Here is a 21813-nt window from a genome sequence, read left to right on the forward strand (position 1 = left end):
GAGCCAAGAATGACCAATACTGGCATCAAGTCCAGAACCCAGGATAATACTTGCGCTTATCAATTGATTTAAAAAACAAATGATGTGCCATCACTGGGCCACTACACAGTAAATTTTACAATGGCGTACATTACAGTATAATATACTGTATGCATATGTTACAATGGTAATGTTAAATAATTATTGTATTTACCTTCATCGGTCCCAGGTAGCCATGTGGGACTATATTTTGTAAAGGACTCAGTCAGAGCTCAAGGACTTGTTTTGAACTGCATGGCTGTATGCCTGGCCTCTCCATAAAATCCCTCCCTCCACTCCTGGGCTGCCAGCATCCCAGCTCTCACTTCCTGTTGGCAGCCTGGAGCCTACATGAGAGGCAAGAAGGCCCAGACTATACAATACTGGGTTATCTCCAGGCTGTGTCTCTTGTCATGCTTCAAGGGTTGCTGCCTTTCCAGAATCTTCCTTCTTTAGAAGTTGAATGGAACAACCCATGTCACCTCAGGGATCTACTATTGGCAGATACTGCCCTGTATTGGGAATGACTTAAGACATCTTCTGTTCCTCCTGGAGGGCAGCCTGCCTGGAGAAGAGTGCTTTTCTCAGTGGCCACCCATCTTCATGGAAGTCATAAAATCATGTTGCCAAAGAGAGAAACCGAGGCACTCAGGACCTCAGAGACATAGCTCATAACCATCTCAGCTGGGCATCTCTGAGGATTTAGGGAAACCAGAGAAATGGTTTCGTCCCCCTTTGTCCCCATGTAGATCCTTGGGCTCAAATGGTTTTGTGTTCTATAACAGATTTAAAGATGTCACCTGCTTAGAGCAGCAGGCCCTCTCTGCCACTCATCACTCAGTACAACTTATCTCCTCTTGGCATGTCCAGAAAGGAGGGCCTTCTCCACAAATCCTGGGCACTCTGTCCCCATTCTCCATCCAGGCCATCTTCCATCTGGCAGAGCCCGTTCTCCTGACGTCACTCCTCAATTCCCTTCCTCTTGCCCTCAAAGATCTCTGATTTTTTTTTTCTTTTTTTCTCTTTCCTTTTTCTCTCCAAACTTGGAAAAGAGACTTCCTCCTCTGCCCCTTTGTCTCTGTACCCTGCTTTAGCAATTGTCCCCTCTTTACCTACCCCCCCCCATACTTCAGTGATAACAGCATCTCAGGGCTCTGTTCCTAGGGGCCATGGTGTTGCATGGCCTGGGATCAATCCCTGCCACACCTGTGAACAGCCAGGTAGGCATCAACTAGATGTACAACTCAAGCCTCCAAGTCTCCACCCACAAAATAAAGGTACTGATTGCGCCTATTTCAGAGTTACTGCGGAGTTTTCATAACGGAACGTGCATTAGCACAGAGTACAGGCTTAATGATGAGTGAGCTCACGTTAGTGACGTTGTTACTCTAATTCCTCTGAAATCCTTTCCTGAGACTTCTCATCGTGGCCATCTTCCCAGGCAGCTCACTTGGCATTGGCATCTGACGCCATGACTTCAACTGTCAGTTCTAGGCCTAGCACAGCTCTGCCCACACCTGCAGCCTGACGCTTGCAGCTGCAATCCCACAGATACCTCACCCAACACAAACTCAGCCAGACCGTCGTGTTCCTCCAGCCAGGCTGCAAAACATCAGCATCAACAATAAGCATTTTCTGATCACGACTCCAGGCTCAGCACTGTCATACACACGTCATCGGCCACCGAATTCCCTGTGGGGAAGACCTCCTGTCCTGATCGTTGCCCGATTTTGAAATCCTGGGTCAATTTTGACCTGCTCCTCTCCTGCGGGTTCCTCGTGCTTGGCTTGTTTGTTTTACACCATTCAGGCCTTTGATCAGCCGCCACAGCTACTCCATGTCCCTGGCCCTGGGCTGGGGCAGCACCTCCACGCCCACCTCCGCCCACCTCTGCTATTCCCACCACCCTCCCCCACCTTCTGAAGGCCAGATCCATCTTCCTGCAGTGCAGCTCCGGGTCCGTCTTTCTGGTGTCCTAGGTGTATCTGCTGCCATGCAATCTCAGGCCATCCTTGGCTAAGAAACCCAAGCTCTTCCCAGCTCTCTCCATATCCCCTCCACATCCCATACCCTCTCTCATCATGCATTTTCCTGCCAGTGAAATCATGCTCTACACTGCTGCCCAATATGAAAGACCCTTCACCCTGGAATCCCACCTCTAAATCCTTCCTAGCACTTGAAAATCTCAACCATAGCTGTTTCCTTTCTGGTTCCTTCCTGATCTGTAGAATCCAAGTTCAGGGTTCCAGAGCCTTCCTGGGGGCCCTTTTTCATTTCTGTACACACCTGGTTCCCCACTGGACTAGGGGCTCCCCCAGGCAGGGCTGTGCACCCAGCACCTCTGCTTTACCCACCCCACCTGGCTCAGCACAGGAGCTCAGCAAGTGCTCATGAATGAAGGATTCTAAGAGTGAATTCCAACAGGTGTGTCACACAGCCCCTTGCCTCCTGCTGGTCCTGGGGAAGTCCTCAGGACAGTCAGCAAGTAGTTAAAACCGAGTCCTCTGATCCTCTGAGATCTGGCCTCCTGTTTTGTGAGGGTCTTGTGACCTGCATTTTAATTAGGACTCTAATGAAAACACAGACCTGAGAGTGAATGTCACTGGCCATCAGCCCTAAGGGTGGGACTTGGCCTGGACAGCAAGAAACTGCAGGCCCCAGGACCCAGACCCAACTTTTAGCTTAGGCCCAGAGGAGCACCTAGTTAGGCTCACATCCCACAGAAGATCATGATAATGTTAAAAGAGAGGGTTTCTGTACTTTTATAGGCATATTCGACTGAACCCAGGTCAGCCCTCACTGCCTACCAAGTGGCAGAAGCCCCAGGAGAATACTCTGGTGAGCTGGAAGAGTTTGCACGAGGATCACTCAACCATCATTGAGTGTGCAATGGCAGTCAGTGCCAAGTGGAAATTCCCTTTAAATCTCAGCAACTGCTGGTATGATTTGCTAAAGCCCTTCTGAATAACAATTTCACAATCTTAAAAGTGACCACACCCTTCCCATGAAACAAAGAGCCCTTACATGTAGGGAAATAACCCTCAATGAAGGCAATTCTTTATAAACAAACTTGCTGATCACATCACTGTTTTGGGGAGAAGACAAACTGTAATAAATGTTCACCAGTAGGAAGATTGTTAAATAATACATTTACTGTGTCTCAGGGGTAGAGCCCAGCATGTGTGAGGCACTGGGTTCGAGCCTCAGCACCACATAAAAATAAATAAATAAAATAAAGGTATTGTGTCTATCTACAACTAAAAAAAGGGGATTTTTTTCCCCACATATACACAAAATAATACATTTGCTAATAGTACAGCTAACAGTAGAGTTAATTCATGTTTTCAATATGCCAGACATTATTCCAAGATGTTCACATTTGATACATCATCCCCATGCATCCCAGCCAGGAAGCAGCTACGGTGAGTGTGCTTGCTTTGCAGATGAGGAAACTGAGGCTTGGCGATGTTAGGTGAGTCGTCCAGTTTCTAGGCATTGGTGGAAGCAGTATTAGAAGCAGGTGGTTAACTCCAGAAACTCAATTCTTACCATGTGATACTGGCCCTCCAGTATGTGTGTGTGTGTGAATATTGCACATTGACTTTAAGTTTTACCCATTGATTTTCAGTACTTTTCATACCAAAATATGTTGAGTTCAAAAGGATATAAAATTATCTATAGAGCATGAGTACAACCTCTTGCCTTGAGTATATAGAATCGGAAAAAGAAGCATATTAACGTGGTGACAGTGTGCATCCACTTCTGGGCTGTATTTGGGAGATAAGCATTTCCTCTCTCTCCTTTTGATGCTATGTAGTTTGTAAATTTTCAGCAAAATCATGCTCTACGCTGCTGCCCCAGTATGAAAGACCCTGGGTCACTACCCGTAGACACCCAGGAAGAAGTCACTAACTCTCTCTTTGCCAGCCCCCAGCCAGATGAACTGGGCTCTTTCCCCAATGTGGCCTCTGGTCTACTTGTCACGTGTCTCAAAGCAGAGAAGCCAAGGCCTTTGGCACCTGGCTTCAGTACTTACTGACCGTCACATCACATGGTCATTATTCTGGACTTGGACTGGTAATTTGGGGGTAAAGTCACAAGCCAAGAAAGATTCCACAAGCTGTGCCCAAGGCTGCTGGAAATGCCCTTGACTGCAAAGTCACCACCCAGAGAAGGGTGACCCAGAGCAGAGACCATTTGCTTACAGCTGGCCCCAGCCTCATTCCATTCGATTCACATAGCTTTGGGCTACACTGTGTTCCGTTTGTGTTTATTGTCACTTTTAATTGAATCACCTGACAATTTCCAACTGAAGCGCCTCACAGGATCATCAGAGGCTCCATGATCGTCAGGTGAAGCAGTGACATCCATGCCCTCGGGTGGATGTGGGCCACAGTCTCCACCAGTTGCGACCACCTCCCGGACACCTCATCTGTCACCCTGTGCCTGAGCTGTTGCTGCCTTTCAAACAGCAGAGGGAGGCAGACCATGGAATATGCCCTGTGTTCATGTTTCAATCAAAAGAGGAAATCTGATAGGAGGGCCACGAGTCTTGAGTCTCAACAACAATAGAAGAGGGCAGCTTCCCTGGGTACCTCTGGCTCACTGATGTGACCTCCCTGGTCCTAGCTGGTCTTTGAGTGTTCTACTTCTGGCCGAGAGGGTTCCTGAGAAAGAAGTTCAAGAAGACCACATCCTTCCTCATTTTCTGGAGCGATTCCTGGCCAAAATGACTGCCTCCTATTCCTGTCAGCCTCCTACCCCTTCTCAGTGGCTGACACTGCCAGGCACCTGCAGTCACCAGAGGGCTGGGTGTCCACACAGCCAAGGGACACTTAGAGGGACAAGATGCAGGTGAGGAAGGGGGGGGGGGGCGCTGCTCTCAGGAGCACAGGAGCCTCATCCCTGAGTCTCTTTCAGCACCTGGATCCCAAAGAGCTTTTTGACTTAAGGAGAGGTTTCCTCTCTTCAGAGACTAAGGCATTTCTAGAGAAGAGAGGGCAGACAAAACAGCCAGTGTGGGAGCTGACTCTGCTTACCACGTTCTTCATCCCTCTACATCTTTGCTTTCACTCCTGGGGACAGGACCACATCAGCAAATTTGAAACATTCCTCCAAGGTATAGGCCTTCAATCAAACCAAGTTGACTACTTCAAGTAGATAAAGGTGAGGATCTGCCTGTTCCATGTCACCCTGGTAACCCTACATACTGAAGGTGACTGTGCACACTGGCTGGTGAGACACATCCTTGGGGCAGCCATGCCTCAGGCCCTCCACCCGTCCCGACAGGGAACATCAGCTTCCTGCTCTGAGCAGGTGTGGCCCTCTTCGGGACATCACCTGGCAGGGGGCTGGGTATTGAGTCAGGATGTTCCCGAGTGAGTTTTGGGTGCTTCAGTTGTGACACATGGGTTAACCCCAGCCTCTATGAGCAGAGGGGTCACATGGAGGACATTCAGGAGGCTGCCAGAGAGAGGAGACTTATCCAGAAAGGGACCTCAGGTCCAGCCCTTCCTCCACACAGAAAGGGAGACAGAGGCCCAGGAAGGGTTTTATCCTGCCTGGGGAGACTGAAAATTAGTGGAAGATCTGAGAAGGAAAGCCCGAGGAATTGAAGTCTATCTTCCATGATGCCCAGCTTGTTTCTCCTCCAGAGCTGATGCTCAGGACTCTGCACACCAAGCACCTTCTGTTTTTTCCTCCCCGCTTTGTCAAAGCCATTCCCAGGAAAAGACAGAAAGCTCTTTCCCAGAGAGGAGGAATGGAGTCCCAGGCCTTCTGGAGGACAGTATTTCTTGAGAAATATCTCCCTTGGTGACCAGACCTGCCTTACTCTACCCACACCTGGCCTGTAGTGGGGGGAGCGAGAGAGGTTCTGTAACTGGGGGTCTCTGCCCTAGAGGGAGGTGGCGTAGAGATACAGACCCAGGAGGTCCCACTCCCTGCCCATAGACAGAGATTTTGTAGCAGCTGAGGCTAAGGTGAGTTGGGTACTTGTTACTGGGCCACCTCAGTCTTTGTACAGAGTCTTTATGAATAAAAACAGGTTCAGTTCTAGGAAGGAGGTGGGCTGGAAACACATCTCTAAAACGTTATTGTTTAAGAATGGGCTCCCCTCACGACTCCCAGGCATGGGTTTGAATAGCATGGCTCTGTGCTTGCGCTAAAGCAGTAGCCATGACACTCACTCGCCAGAACATGAAGCTCTAATGGCTCTGAGGGCCAGGAGCCAGGGATGGTGGGAGAGGATGCACAGGTGTGTGGGACAGGCAATGCTAAGACCAGCAGCTCTGGAGTAGGATGGATCGGGTTATGAGTCCCAGCTCAGCCAGGGACAGCGTCATGAGGCTAAGAGCCGTGCGGCCACAAGGGCTCCATGCTTGGGTTAATGGTAAAATTCCTAACTATTTTTTTGCTGTTGTTTTCAACAATCAGTCCTTTCATTTTCATTTGACATGGGGTGCTGTCAAATAATGTAGCTGGTCTTTGCTCGCTGTCACTAAGTGTTCTTGAGAAACAGTTTTCTCTGGGAACTTCAGTTTTCTCATCTGTAAAACAGAGGTAATGGTAGCATCTGGCTCACGGAACTGTCACAAAGATGAATTAAGTGAACACATGCAGAGCTCTCAGCAGGTACCTGCCACTAACCTGTCATGTACTAAAGACTTGACTCATGACAGTTACTACTACAGATAGAGAAATGAGAACACACATGGAGGAAGAGCCAGAGGCAAGGTGTGTGCACGTGTGTGTGTGTGTGTGTGTGTGTGTGCATATGTGTGTGAGATTCCTGTCTCTGGGAATTAGGGTGCAGCACATGTGGTCAGGATTATTGGATTAGGGTGCAACCTGGATTCTGTACAGTGGCCTTTTAGAACATCTCTAGAACATGACATGATAACATGAGTGCCCTGCTCAATAACAAGGATGTTAAAAACTCCATCCCAGATTCAGCCACCCAGGAAAGAGTCAAGGTCCCCAGACACCAGGCTTCCCCTTCCCTGGCCTCTTACCTTCCCGAAATGGCTGTGTTTGCATCTGTAGCCGGATCTTGATGAGGTCCACGGGCCCGCCCAGCCCAACAGAGACCATGCCAGCCACCATGCTGGCTAGGAGCAGGTCAGACAGGCTGTGGCGAGGACTGGTCTCGGGCTCCCCGCAGCGGTGTTGGCTGAGGAACCGCTGTGTGTTACTGAAGACCCCAAACACCACTGAGTTGTAGACAGCGATGCTGGCCAGGGGGAAGGACATGCCCTTGAAGAAGCCGAACACCTGTGGTGAGACCCAGTGAGGGAAGCATGAGGCCCAGGGATGCGGCCTGGCCCCCTGCAGGCCACACTGCCCTGGCCTCTGATCAGCCACTGTGTCGGTGAAGAGCCTTGAAGAGGAACCTGATGGGACAGGAGAGGGCTGCTGAAACTCAGGGGCAGGCGTGCCTGCCACTGAAGAGAAATCACGTCTTTTAATTTTTTTATTTTTTGGAGGGTACTGGGGATTGGACTCAGGGAGAATTGACCACTGAGCCACATCCCCAGCCCTATTTTGTATGTTATTTAGAGACAGGGTCTCACTGAGTTGCTCAGCACCTCACTGTTGCTGAGGCTGGCTTTGAACTCTCGATCCTTCTGCCTCAGCCTCCCGAGAAGCTGGGATTATAAGCGTGAGCCACCGTGACCAGCTGAGAAACCACTTCTGCACAATGTTTTGTCTCCTGTGTGGTGGTCTCCAGGCCACCTGATGCTTCAGTGGCAATGTCTGGGGCTGGCCCATGGGGCACCTAGGGAGAAGTGGCTAACCACCATACATAGCTCCTTATTTGACCCTCAAAGCATTTTCTGGTTACTTCCCATGTGCCAGGCCCTAGGGGACAATAAGAAACAGACTTCACCCTCACTGAGCTCACAGTCTAGGGACAGAGCAGTTGAGGGCAAGGGCAAGCGACAGACAAATTGACAGGCAATTACAGTGCAATTCACTAAGCCCTTGGTGAGTTTCTTCAGGGGTACATGGGTCAACCTGCAGATGGGGGCCCTGAGCATGAATGTCTCCTGACATAAGTGGCTGAAGAGGGAAGTCCCTGAAGGACACGAGAGCGGCCCTATGCCTGCACAGGGGGCTGAGGAGAGGTGCTGCAGGCTGGGGTCAGGGTCTTTTCTGTACTGCATTCTCAATGAGCACTGCACATGGGCTCTGAGGAAACCCAGAAAATTCCATAGGCCCTTGGAAGAGTCAAGGCAACACCCAGATGCCAAAATAAAAATGTTCTAGGAATGTTCTAAAAAGCCACTGTACAAAATCCAGGTTGTGCACTAATCCAATAATCCTGACCACATATGCTGCACCCTAATTGCCAAATACAGGAACCTCACACACATATGCACAGACACACACACACACACACACACACACACACACACACACACACACTCTGCTTCTGGCTTTTCCTCCATAACAAGGTCCTTCAGATAACTTAGGACGCTGCTTAGCCAGGAGCTGTGGCACTTTAGAGAAACCACCTACAGTCCCCATCGAAGCCCCAGAACTGGGACACTGGCTGGTGGACTCTGTGGGGAATGGGTGCCAAAATGGAGACAGACCCAAGGGTTGACTTTCAGGGGACTTGGGGATCACACCACATTACCCTGGAACACCAAGTACAAGGTTTGCAGTGCTTGCCCTGATTTCAAAGCAGTCAGTCGGGAGAGTTAAATCACCCTGATGCAAGATGCCCTTTGTGGACAATGTCACAGTATTGTAGGAGGCTCCCAAGCCCTAGTGTACTAGAAAAGAGCAGTCACCATAGATCACATTTCCTGGGACTCAAGGAAAATCTGCAGGAATACCACAGAGCTTGTGTTGACTTTCTGTTTCTTTCTTCGTCTTCTTTTTTTTTTTTATTTTCACAATGAACTTTATATAATATCTTTATTTGTTCTTTTTAGTATGTGACAGTACAGTGTGTTTTGTCATGTTATACATACATGGAGTATAACTTATTCTAATTAGGATCCTGTTCTCGTGGTGGTACATGATGTGATGTTTCACTGTATTCATTTTAAATATATTCATTTCATTCTGAGTTTTCAAACTTATTTTAAATCTCTCAAAGACGGGCCTTAGAATCTCACTTGGTAATTCTCAAGAAGGAAACTGATGTGTCTTTTACAAAACTTTAGCCAGTTTTTCTTTTTTTCTTTTTAAAATTTTTATTAGTACCTTATAGTTACACATAATATTGGGGTTCATTGTGACATAATTAGAGATGCATGGAATAATATTTTCTCCAATTCAGTACTTCCACTTTCCGTCGTTTTCTCCTTTCCCCTGACCCCTTTCCTCTATCCTATCAATCTTTCTTCTATTTATTTATAGTTTCTTTTTAAAGGAGTGCATTACAGATGTACATAAAGGTGAGATTCACTGTGGCATATTCACATATGTACATAGGATAGTTGGGTCATTTCTTTCCACCATTCTTCCCTTTTTCCATCCTCCCTCCCTCCCTCTCAATCTCCTTCCTCTACTCACTCCCCTGATCAGAAAAGCTTGGGTCACATGGTGAGCTCAGTGTCCCCAGGCACACGGGGATACATACCTGTGGGTACATGGTTTCCCCGCCACTCATTCCAACTCAAAAACTGACAGGCCACCTTGTTTATGCAGGAATTTTCCACACTGCCGTTTTATATTCCTCAGATTTCTCCGGAGAGGTTACACAGAACCAGGTTTTCCCCCAATAATATTGTAGTAGGTGACAGGATAAGTTAGGGTAACATGTAGTATGTGGGGCAAGAAGAGAAGGAAAAATCAGGCCAAGGTGATGAGCGGAATGAGTGGCCTCTTGCCTTACACACTGGTGTGGGAGCCGTGGCCTGGGCCACAGCCCAGTGAGACCCTGGCAGGGATCCCTCCTCCTACCGGGGGCGGGGGGGGGGGACACTTACACTCTCTCTCTTGTACATGGTGCGGATGCAGCTGAAGGTGTTCCCGTAGCCCACGCCAGCCTGCAGGCGAGTCTGTGGAGACAGACAAGGACAGGGGTCATATGAAATCAATCACATCCCCATAGCCCCAAAAGATGCCCAGAGGAAGAAGACCCTGCCCAAAGTGACCCAGTCAGGAGCCAGCCTGGCCAGCCTGCGCTCTGTCTTCTGCAGACACTGTCCTGTTCTAATGTCCCACTCAGTCCTGCTCAGTGCAGCAGAAGCTTGCTTTGCCTACAAGAAGGACCATGGCCAGTCAGCTATGCAAAAATAATGGCTGCTGAAGTATGGTCTCTGCCGACTGAGTACAAATATCCAACTGGGGCTCTCTCCTATCAGCCTCTGTCCGTCATTCCCACACCTCGCACATCCCTGGGAGACCTGCTCTTCTTGCCCCCAGAATCACCACCCTGTCCTCACTCCTTCACCTCTCACCTGGACAAAGGCCTGGCCTTCCCTCTTCCTGTCTCTTTGCACAATCAATCTGATCATGTTCAAACATCAACGTCACTCTGGTTAAAGCTGTCCAGTGGACTCCCACCAAACTTAAAATAAATTCTACACTCTGCCTGTATCTAGAGAAACCTCGGGTAGAAGGTAGGGGACCCCTGAGCTTTCCCCTTACCCCACAGGCCATTTCCTGCCCATGCCTTGGCCTCCATGTCCACCACACACACATTCCCAATCTCTGGAGCAGCCAATCTCTCCCACCTCTAGACTTTTCTCTGACTGTTCCCTCCCCTTCAAAGACTCTTCCTCCAGCTCCTGTTCTCTTGGGTCTGACCATAGCAATGGCCTTATCTGCTTGTTGACATAGGGTTTATGTTGGATTACCCGAATAAGGCAGGGCCATCTGTCTACCTTCCCCTTTTGTCCCCAGAGTTGAGCACAGCCTTGGCACAATGGCTGCTCTGCACTGGCTAACTGAGGGACTGAAGGTGAAGGCATGGTGTCCTCTAAGGAAGGCTGGCTTTGGTGACTAGGGACAGCAAATAACAAACAGAGGGTCTGAGGAAGCCCACAAAATTCCCCAGGTCACCTCCTACCCTGGTCTCAGAGGATTTCACTTCTTTAAAGATGCGTAGCTTATTCAATGGTTTGGCGGTAACTATGGCATGCTACACCCATGCAGGAGGGGAGCTGTGAGAGTCACAAAGGAGGAGATGCTGGCCCTGTTCCCTCAGCACCCAGGCACACTGAGGAGCTAAGACCAGGGAAGATGGAGACTCTTCACACAAACTTCCTAAGCTTACCACCAAGGCAAGTAGAGAGGACCCAGGAGGAACACCGTCCTCACGGTGGTGGTCCCCTAAGTGATGCTTTGGGGCATGGAACTTTTCTCCATTTCCAACTTTCCTACAATAAGCGAGGGTGACTTTCATTATTTTTAGCTTATATGGTTTTAAAGATAATTTTAAATATACAACTAATATGGAATGAATACAATCTCTCAATTAAAAAGTTTTAATATCACGGATAAAGGTGAATCCTCCTTTGGCCTACTCTCTCTCCCTCTGCCCCTCCCAGGAGCAATAATCATGACGAGTAGCATGGCCAAAGGTTTGATTGGCATCCATCTATTTTTATAAACACACATAGCCATAGGAAATAAGCAGGAAAGGGTATCACATTGTTCATAAGTATTACTTTCATAATCAGGGACGGGAAATGTATTTATTGACTCATTCAATCAATATTTGTTGAGTGTCTGCGGCAAAGGAGTCTGTTCCAACCTCAGGAAATTCTCAATAGAGATGACCAAGTCTTTGACCTCATGGAACTTACTAGGGCTGGAAAAAATAGTCAATAAAAAAATAATTCAAAGGTAAATATGTATGTTCAATGGTGATATGCTAAGGAGACAAACCACAGATAGGAAAGGCCGGGTGGTGATGAAGAGACTCACTTCTAAATTGTGTGGCAAGAGGGACACCGGGAAGAAAGAGCAAGATGGAAACTGGGTTATCATGTTCTCCTTGCTAAGCAGAGGTCTACCTTAGGGTGGGGTGTCCCCAATGAGGACAGTGATGACTTGATGTAGATCTTTCTCTATGCCCCATGTAAAGCTGGTTTGAGATCCTACGCTGTCCCGTTGTCCCTGGATAATGGATCCACGCAATGATAGGGTCCCCAGAAGGATCAAGTTTCCACTAAAGCTGAGAGTTCATACTACTTAAGAAAATGGTACATGGGGGGGACTTGAACCAGAGCAGAACCCGGACCATAGGATAATTTCAAAGCCATGGAACAAAGGTCTTCCTAGCATGTTGAGTTCAGCATGGCCCTGAGGCAAGTGGCAAAGCCCACGGCCCTAGGATCACCGGTTACAGCAGGAGCTGGCATTTAGTATGCACCAACTACACACAGGGCATCTCGTAGAAGTCACCTCACTGAATCCCACCCATGCAGAGAGGCAAAATACCACCCACATTTTCCAGATGAAGAAAGCTGACTCTCTGTATTAATTTCATATCACTTTGGAAGTGGCTGAAGCAACACAGGTTTAGTCTTATACAATTCTAGATGCCAAAAATCCCAGCTTCATGCTACTGAGGAGCCAGAGGCTAGCTCCTCCACCCAGCTACCTATTTTCACACAATATCATAACTGAGAAAAACTTAATTTATATAGAACAATGTTGATAAAAATAGTAGCTACCAATTTGAAATGTCTGCTGGGTACCAGGAGCAACATTCTTGCCTTATATTTAAACCAGGGATTTGGGCCCTAACAGAAGGCTATACAGACAGGAAATGGCAAAAAGTAGGGTTCAGGGGCTGGGGATGTGGCTCAAGCGGTAGCGCGCTCGCCTGGCATGTGTGTGGCCTGGGTTCAATCCTCAGCACCACATACAACAAAGATGTTGTGTCTGCCGAAAACTAAAAAAGAAATATTAAAAAAAATCTCTCTCTCTCTCTCTCTCTCTAAAAAAAAAAAAATAATAATAAGTAGGGTTCAAACCCAGAGCCTGCATGATTCCAAAGCCTGTGCTTTCGAGGCTCAGCTTTGCTGCCTGCCAGTGATCACCTTGTCAACTGGCCTGTCAATTACATCCTGGGATGGAACAGAATAGGGAGAGTTAGGCAAGTTGGAAAGTATGGGGAGGTCAGGGACAGCCTGTTCTTCCTAAAGTCATCAAGAATGGCATCTGAGTCTTCCAAGTCTTCACAAGGCCCAGTCCAGGAGAGGTATATAGCAGCTTCCCTGCACTGGGCTGAGATCCTGGATAGCCGTTTATTTATCAGGTGCTCTCTCTCAAGACAGTGCCCTGCTCTGAACCAAGCTGTGCTCTGAACAGGGCAGAGTTGGAAACTACTGGCTAGGAAGCTCAGCCTTCTCGCTGTGATGCACTCTTGGGATACCTGGCCTGCCCTCAGGGAGACCAGAGAGAACCCATGGGCATCCGCAGATATCACAGAGGTGTGGAGGACCCTCCAGAGGGCTTGGCTTGGCTCTGGAGTCTTGGGGGCTTTACATCTGGACAGCAGGTCACAGCCTTAAGATGCTGGACAGTCCACTCCAGACCTGAACTTACTCTAGAGCTCTCCTGGGTGGACTCTGGGAGCCAGGGCCTGGGTGTGCAGGGCTGATGGGAAGAATGGACACCCTGGCTGACCTGCCACCATGCAGTCCTGCATGTGCAAGGACAATGGCCACAAAACATCCACCTCTGTGGGCCTGCAACCTCCACCTTCTCTGGCCCCCTGAAAGATGGACCCCAGCAGCCATTGTGCCCAGAAAAGGGAATGGGGAGGCTGGACAGGCAGAGCCCCTGGGATGGCCCCCTCCTTGGCATCTGAAGCAGCCCTCACCCTCTTCTGCATAAGCCTTTCTACCAGCTTGTGCCTCTGTCTGAGCACTCTGACCTCCGTTCTCTGTGGGTGGCTTTTTGTATCATTTGACCACCTCCCCTTCAGAAAAGCCATCTTGACCCCCCCATTATAGAGAAGCCCCTAGTGACTTCTCATCACCTTGCATTATTGTCTCCCTCGCACCTACAACAGCCTAAAAATGCCTTGTGCGTGTATCATGTTCCCTAATTATTGTCCCCTTTGAATGTTTGTCCCCTCACTTGCCTCCCTCACTGCTAAATCATCAGACTTAGTGGTCAGCTAATGGCTTCTGCAGATAGGGACTGGATGGGTGGACAAGTGCCCAGTCTCCCTCCCTCAGTGTCTCCAGTTGGCTCCATTGGCACCTTCCTCTTGTGACATCCCCCCCCCCTCCGGCCCACCCACATACAATAGCAAAGCTCCTGTCACAGTCCTCCCAGCCTCCCTGCATGGCTTTCTCTCAGGCACTCAAACAAGTGCTTGGCAAAGAAGTGCTTCGAACAAACCAGACTCTTTATCCTCTTCAATCCAAGAGGCTCCTTCCTCGTCCACCCTCTCATGAGGGTGGGCAGCAAAGGTCTAGGCTCTCCTTGGAGCAAACATTCTTCTTAGCCTGAGACTGGCTGCTGCTTCTGCTCAGTTGGTAGGCCTCGAAGCTTCCCCTTGGCCTCAGCGATAGTTGTAGGGCCCTCTGAATCCCGGACACAGAATCCCGTGATGCCCTGGCGTGTATTCCACACATTACAGCCTCACTCCAGGCTGCTTTTCACTTCCCTGGGGAAGCGAAACCTGGGACTCCCCACTGAAGTCTAAGGACCTACCATCCTGCAGTCCTGAATGTGCAAAGACAATGGCCACAAAACGTCCACCTCTGTGGGCCTGCAGCCTCCTCTTCCTCTGGCCCCCTGAAAGATGGACCCCAGCAGCCCATCTTTCACCAGCCATTGTGCCCAGAAAAGAGACTGGGGAGGCTGGACAGACAGAGCCCCTAGGATGACCCCATCCTTGACATATATCTGCAGCAGCCCCCACTCCCTTTCAGAAAAGTCACCTTGACCCCCAGGCCTCCTGGTCCCAACTCCTGTTCCTCTGGGTCCCTCTGCTCTGAACACCCAGGCAGATGGGAGAATGCACTGACCTTGGGAGCCTCAGCTGAAACAGCAGAGGACCTCAGCTGACCATGGACAAGGTATGGCCTCGAGGATGGTTTCCAAAAGGGAGGCCTTTCCAGAGCCCAGTTCTGACCACTTTGGCCAGGAGTATTGGGGGTGCTGTTCATCCCGGGCCAAACCCACAGCAAGCTGACTGGTGGTTTTGAAAAAGTGGCTCTGGGCCATCGTCCTTCATTCAGGAAACCTATATTGGGCCCCAGTTTGTTCCAGGGGCTCTAAATATAATGAAAACACTGACCAGTGAGATAGGCTTCCTGGAGGCTAAGTCCACTTTGGGACTTTGAGTCCCAGCCCTAATACAGTCCCTCTCTAAAGTCTGGTTCCTGCCTTTTATCTCTCTCATTGTGTCTACAATGGAAAGCTCATACTGCTTGGCTCACTACCACAAATGCCCACTGTCCAGCACTGGCCCTGCCTGCCATCTTCTTGGTTGGGGCTATTAGCCAGTGTTCTGTTACCCCCGCCCCCATCAGCTCATGAGAATCTGCAGGCAGGGATGGAATATTCACACCCTGCTTTTCTATGTATATTAAGACAAGTAGGATGATCTTGCAGTTGAGAAGAGAGTAGGCCTGAGCTCTGACCTCAGAGGGGCCCATTATCATACAGGGAGGAAGATAGTGAGAAAGGAAATTGTAGCACAACCCAGGGGGATCTGGAAGTCAGGAGTGAGAAGACATTATGTATGGCCACATTCCCAGGTGACCGAGTCCTGTTCACCTCTGGGGACAGAAGACAGGGGTAGGGTGGGGTCAAAGAGCACTCTTTTGTAGCATCTAACTCCTCAGATTTGAACTTATGTGACCTAAGGCAAGCACTGTCCCCTGTCAGAGATAAATCCCAATGTCAGAATGGCCCTGCTCTCTCGAGAGTCTTCACATCCTTTATGCCTGATCAAGTTACAATGGCTCCCACTCCCAACTAGGTCCAAGGTGCTAACCTGACATTCAAGTTCTCTGAAGATTGAGTGCTGACCTGCTTTACCTGGATTCTGACCCAAAGCTGCATCAGGAACCTGACATATCAGCCAAACTGGTCATCTGGCCTTGCCCAAGCATGGTTCCTACCTGACATCTCTATCGCAGTGCCTTTTAGACCTGTGCTGTCCCCGTGCCTGATACATCTTTCCTAATTATCTGAAATTCAACCTTACATTTTGGGCTCAATTGAAACCTCACATTTAAAGCCTTTCTTGATTGTTCAGCTGTAGAGGGACTTGGAGGAGGATATTGGCCATTGTCCTGTCCTCTACTTCATCAACTCATGAGAACCTGAGGCAGGGATGAGACATTCACAGGAACAAATTCACCATCAAGCAGAAAGGGGAGAGCCATTCCAAACCAGGACTTCTGGCACCCCCCAGACCTCTGAGCTGGAAGCAGAGAGCCTTCCCTGGACTAGAGAATCTCAGGAGAATCAGAAAGAGTGGGCACAGACCCAGAGGCTCCAAGATGTAATGGGAAACATGGGAACTGTACCTTGACTGTGTCCAAAGGGTGACCAACAATGACACTGGCTGCACCTGTGGATCAAAGAATAATATCTGGTCACTCATACCTTGGACTCCTTTTTGTATCAGCTGGCTCTTGGAACAGGACGGAGGACTCAGGTATATGGGTTCACTCATTCAGTCGATGATCAGTTGCTACAGAGCTTCCAATGTACACTAGTCCAAGTACCAAGGAAGGCAGAGAAAATGGAGCCAACCTAAACCTTGACTTAAGCACCTCAGAGAAGGAAAATAAGGTGCTGAGAAAATGGCATGCATATGCAGAAGAATGGATTTAGTTCCCTACCTCATATCATACAAAATATTAATTCAAAATAGATCAAAAATATAAACGGGAGAGCTAAAACAATAAAACACTTAAACTAAAACATAGGGGGGAAAAAAACTCCATGACCTGGGATTTGCAATGGACTCTTAAGTATAATACCAAAAGCACCAGCAACAAAAGAAAAATATAAACAAGATTTCACAAAAATGAGAAGCTTTTGTGCATCAAAAAACATTCTCAAGAAAGTGAAGACAACTTGCAGAATGGAGGGAAATATTGGCAAATCATGTATGTGATAAGGGTCTAGTATCCAGAATATATAAACTCTGACAACTAAGAAAATTGTTAAATGGGTAAAAGGACTTGAATAAACACTTCTTTAAAGAAGATACAAATGGCCCAGAAAGACATGAAGAGATGTTCAACATTTAGGGAAATGCAAGTCAAAATCACAATGACATTCCCTTGTATACCTGATAGGAAAATAATAAGTGTTGGCAAGGCTGTAGGAAATTGGAAGTCTTGTATGTTGTTGGTGGGAATGTGAATGGGTGCAACCATTGCGGAAAACAGTTGGATGATTCCTTAAAATAAATTAAACATCAAATTATAGAATTACTACACAACCCAGAAATTCTATTTCTAGAGATAGAAATATCTAAGAACCAAAAACTAGTACATATTCATGCATGTTCATGTCAGTATCATTTACAAAAGCCCAATGTCCACCAACCAATGAATCAAGAGTGGTATGTCCATTCATACAATGGAATATTATTTAGCTATAAATAGGAATGAAGTACTGAACATGCTACAATATGGATGAACCTCAAAAAACACATGCTAAGTGAAATACATCAGACACAAAGGCAACATGTTGTATAATTCCACTTATGCAAATTATCTAGAACAGGTAAATTTGTAAAGAAAAAAAAGCAAATTAGTGGGTTTACAGGGCTGTGGGCAGGGGAGATGGGAGTGGCTGTTTAATGGGTACAGGACTTTCTTTGTCCATGTTAAAAAGTAAACTGAAACACAATAAAATTTTAAAGCATTTGTTGAGCAAACAAACATTTATGAATTGGACAACTGCAAGGAAGGAGTGGTTCAGAAGCTCCACACACAAGAGAATGACAGAGGAAGCTTCTAGATACAGAGATGCAGCAGGGAAATCATGATCATGTGAGCTCTAATGATGGGGTGCAGGCTCAATAAATGCATCGTTAAGTGGTTTCATCTTTGGGCAAACACCAGAGTGTACTTACACAAACCTGGATCCTGGAGGGTTCAGCCTACTGCACACCTAGCTACGTGGCATGGCCACCATCAACTACATGGTCCGTCACTGACCAAGATGAGACTTTGATGTGCAGCACATGACTGTATTTGATTGGTTACACAGGTGCTGTCTTAGGTATGTCCTGTTGGAAAGTCCCTAGTTATGTAAGTTAGCTAATTACTTCTGAGTCATCAAGCATCAATTCTGCTTTCCTTTAATATAAGAATTTACAAGAAATAGCCCAAGTCGTTTTACTCATGTTTGCAAATTAAGCAATGTTAAGGTCTCTGTTTGAGACCTCACTAACTTTGTCTGCCCAGGGATTCTTCAGGTCTGTCCTGATTTACTTTAATCATCAGGAGGAAAATGGTTTAGAACTAGATAAAGGTGATGGTTTCACAGGATTGTAAAGGTACAAAAAATGCCACTGGATTGCACACTTTCAAATGGCTAATTTTACATTATGTGACTTTCAACTCAAAAAGCAAGGGGGTGAAGAGAAAATCCAGCAACTTTTAAGTTATCTGTAGGTTATTCAACTTTTCTTGTTTCATTTTATTTGAAGGGGTTGGGGACAGGCACTGGAGATTGAATCCAGGGGCACTTTACCACTGAGCCACATCCCCTGTCCATTTTTTTTTTTTTTTGAGAGGGCCTCAGTAAGTCACTAAGGCTGGCCTCAAACTTGTGATCCTTCTGCCTTAGCCTCCCAAGTAGCTGGGATTACAGGTGTGCACCATAGATATTGTCACTTTTGAATGATGTTCTTTTAAAGATCCAAAGGTGATGGATACAATGGACCTTTTCATTAAAAAAAAAAAAAAAAAAAAAAAAACCTGTCTTCACAGAGGCCTGTACCATTCTGGGAAGAGCAAGGCCGCCTAGATAAAGAAGCCCTTGTGGAAGTTGGTGACTGAGATTCAAACAGGAGCTGTTCTTCCAAAATAAATTTTCCAGTCCAGTGACTTAAGAGACAATGGCTCTGCCAGCAGAAGTGATTTAACCAAGTCAGCTAAGTCAGGGCCCTGGAATATTCTGTATTTATAGGGACAGAGAATTTAGCTAATCCTTTGGTCCAGATCTTCCTGTCCTCTCTCACCTCATCCTTCTCCCTGAACTGGGCAGTGGCACAGAAATGATGGTCGGTGGAGGTCAGAAGAAAACCTGGAGCCTTCAGTCCCACTTGGCAGGACCCCTCCCAGCAAGATGGAAGGAGCTCTGGTCCTCAGGCTGGGAGGCAAGTCCCCCCTCTGCCTTGAGCACAGTTCAGCTCTGGTCTTGGGTCAGCGTCTCCCTGTTCACACTCATCAGCCCACCCATCTGGAAAGCAAGAGGTGCCAGATTTTTTAAAATAGGATTTGGGGGTCAGTAGTTTCCAGATCTTGGGATCTCAAAGACTTCTATAACTCCAAATAAAACATGGAGGTTGTTATGGGGAAATTTTTCCATACAAGGTTGTTAACAAAGACAACAAATATAGACAAGTCTGGGAGTTATCACCCTGGCAGTCAGACCCTGGTGCTCAGTTGTCTGGGTCAGAATACCAGTGCCCATGTTAGATGCATGGGCCTTAGGATTTCTTTGTACCTCCAATCTGTAAAATGAGAATGTAGTAGTACCCACTTCATTTAGGGTTATTAGTAAAGAAATATGTATGAACAAATGCAAGACACCCCACTTTTCAGGATTTAGCTGCTATGAAAGATCCAGGAAAGGCAAATTTAGAGAAGGCAGATTAGTGGTTATCTAGGGGGAGGAAGGGAAGCAAAGATCAGCTGTTAATGGACTTGAGAGATCTTTCTGGGGGTTGACAATGCTCAATAACTAATTTATAGTGACAGTTGCACCACTTGGTAAAGTTGCTAAAAATCATTCAATTGTACATTTGAAATGAATTTTATGATAGGTAAAATTAACTTCAATAAGTTATGCATAAACCTCAGTAAAGTTACACCTAGTAAGCATTCATGTGACTACATTCACCATCATTTCATGCAGGCAAAAACAAATAAACAAACAAAACAAAACAAAAATAAGGGCAATCTCAGAATTGTCTTATCAGAGGACTGGGTTCCTCTGCCTCAGCCCACACTCCAGGGCAGTTCTCAAACCCAGCCAGTCGGCAACTCTACTGAAAACTAAAGGGGCCATACAGGGAGGGGTCTCCCCCCTCTGTCTACCCCTCCAAGTGGTTGAAGGACTGTTCAAAGAGGGCTTGGGTATGTCAAATGGGCCTCTGGCTGGTCAATTTAGGAGAGGCAATTCTCAGCCCCACCCAGAGGCTCCTGTGCCAACAGACTGGGTGCTGTGGAAAAAGCTATCTCTGTCCAGGAAGGTGTGTGCAGGACCAGTTGCCAGCTACCAGGGAAAAGATAGGTGGGAGGGGAGGACCTGGAGTCTTATCTGGTTTGTTGATCTTTTTACTTAGTGCCTTTGGGGGAGGGGCTGAATTTAACAGCATCTCTTTTAATTTTTTATATTTTTAAACAGCATCTCTTTTAATCTTGGGCAGGTCAAAATAAAGGTTTTTTTTTTTTTTTTTTTTTTTTTTTTTTTTTTTTTTTTTTTTTACAATCAACAAGGTCCGTCAAACGTCTACACTTACTCCCTCATACCTGAGAAAGGAGGAATACAGGTTTTTAAAAGGGAGAAGCAAGGAAATTGGATGCACCTCTGGCCCAAGCAACCCACCTGAGGTCCAGCAGAGCAGCTCAGGGAGTGATGGCGAAGGGACCAGTAGGCCCAATAGTGCCAGGAAGGACCTTGAAGGAACGCATTGGCTGAGGGCTGACCACTGCTGAGAACAGAAAGGGTTCCTGCCAGCTGTTACTGAGCACCTGCAGTCTGGAGCTCCTCTCCCTGCGCTCTGCTCCTTCCAATCCGGGCGCCCCCTAGAGCCAGCCGGACCTTGCAACCCCTCACCATCCGGCGCCCAGGATTCAGGGGCCAAGCGCCAACTCGCATCCAAGTTCCTGCTAGCCACGTCCCCAGATTCAGGTGCAAACCCGTCGCTGAAGGGTGGGTGCCCGCCAGGGAGGCTCCATTGGCTGTGAGCTCTACGGACTGCTTAATCATTACCAGATCAAGCTCCTCGGATCCTAAGGTTGAAGCAAATCAGCTCAGGGTCAATCATGAAACTCGAGGAGTTCCACTGAGTAGCCAGACCACCCGAGGGGACTCGAGGGCTTCGGACCGGGGACGCTCCCAGCACCAAGGCGTCGCGGCAGCCACGGGGCGTGAAGGAAAGTGCGGGGCAAAGTTTCCAAAGCCAGAGAACAACGTGCAAACAGCCGGTGTAGTGCCGGTAGCTCACCCTCCGGTCCGCGAAGTGTCCCCTCGCCACTCACCTCCGATCCAGCCCGCGGCAAAGTCTTCCAGCTGGAAGCTGCTCATGGCTGCTGCAGCGCCGCTTGCTCTCCCAGAGCCAGGGCAGTGCTCACTCAGTGCCTGCAAGACATGGCCCTCGGGGGCCAAGTGCTCTGATCAAAGTGGGAGTCTGGAGCCCTCTGCGGGTCTTACTCCTAACCCGGTGTCCAAGTCACCCGCTGCGCAGGCTGCCGGCTCACCTCTGCAAGTGCTCCCGGGCCGCTGACATCACGCCCCCAGTGGACCTTAAAGGCGCAGCACTCAGGCAGGATGAGGGTGCGCACCGCAAGTCCCAGGTCCAAAGAAGCAAGAGCCACCAAATGGAATTCCCTTAGCCCTCCCTACTTCTAGTCATCCTCTCCCTTGCCAAGTGCAGAGCCTCAA

General features: G+C 48.0%; 1 protein-coding gene across 1 annotated transcript in view; it reads right to left on the minus strand.

Moving 5' to 3' along the window:
* The window catches only part of Slc25a48 (solute carrier family 25 member 48), a 39775-nt gene extending 18319 nt beyond the window's left edge, over nucleotides 1-21456 (minus strand). Inside the window, exons 1-5 of the mRNA XM_077798332.1 lie at nucleotides 21411-21456; nucleotides 21069-21161; nucleotides 16485-16528; nucleotides 9963-10034; nucleotides 7032-7290 (exon numbers count right to left, since the gene is read on the minus strand). Of these exons, the coding sequence (XP_077654458.1) occupies nucleotides 7032-7290; nucleotides 9963-10034; nucleotides 16485-16528; nucleotides 21069-21161; nucleotides 21411-21456 (514 nt within the window). The remainder of the gene's footprint in view (nucleotides 1-7031; nucleotides 7291-9962; nucleotides 10035-16484; nucleotides 16529-21068; nucleotides 21162-21410) is intronic.
* Nucleotides 21457-21813: the final 357 nt, after the last annotated feature.

This window comes from Urocitellus parryii, chromosome 1 (genome assembly GCF_045843805.1).
Source record: "Urocitellus parryii isolate mUroPar1 chromosome 1, mUroPar1.hap1, whole genome shotgun sequence".
Classification (NCBI taxonomy): domain Eukaryota; kingdom Metazoa; phylum Chordata; class Mammalia; order Rodentia; family Sciuridae; genus Urocitellus; species Urocitellus parryii.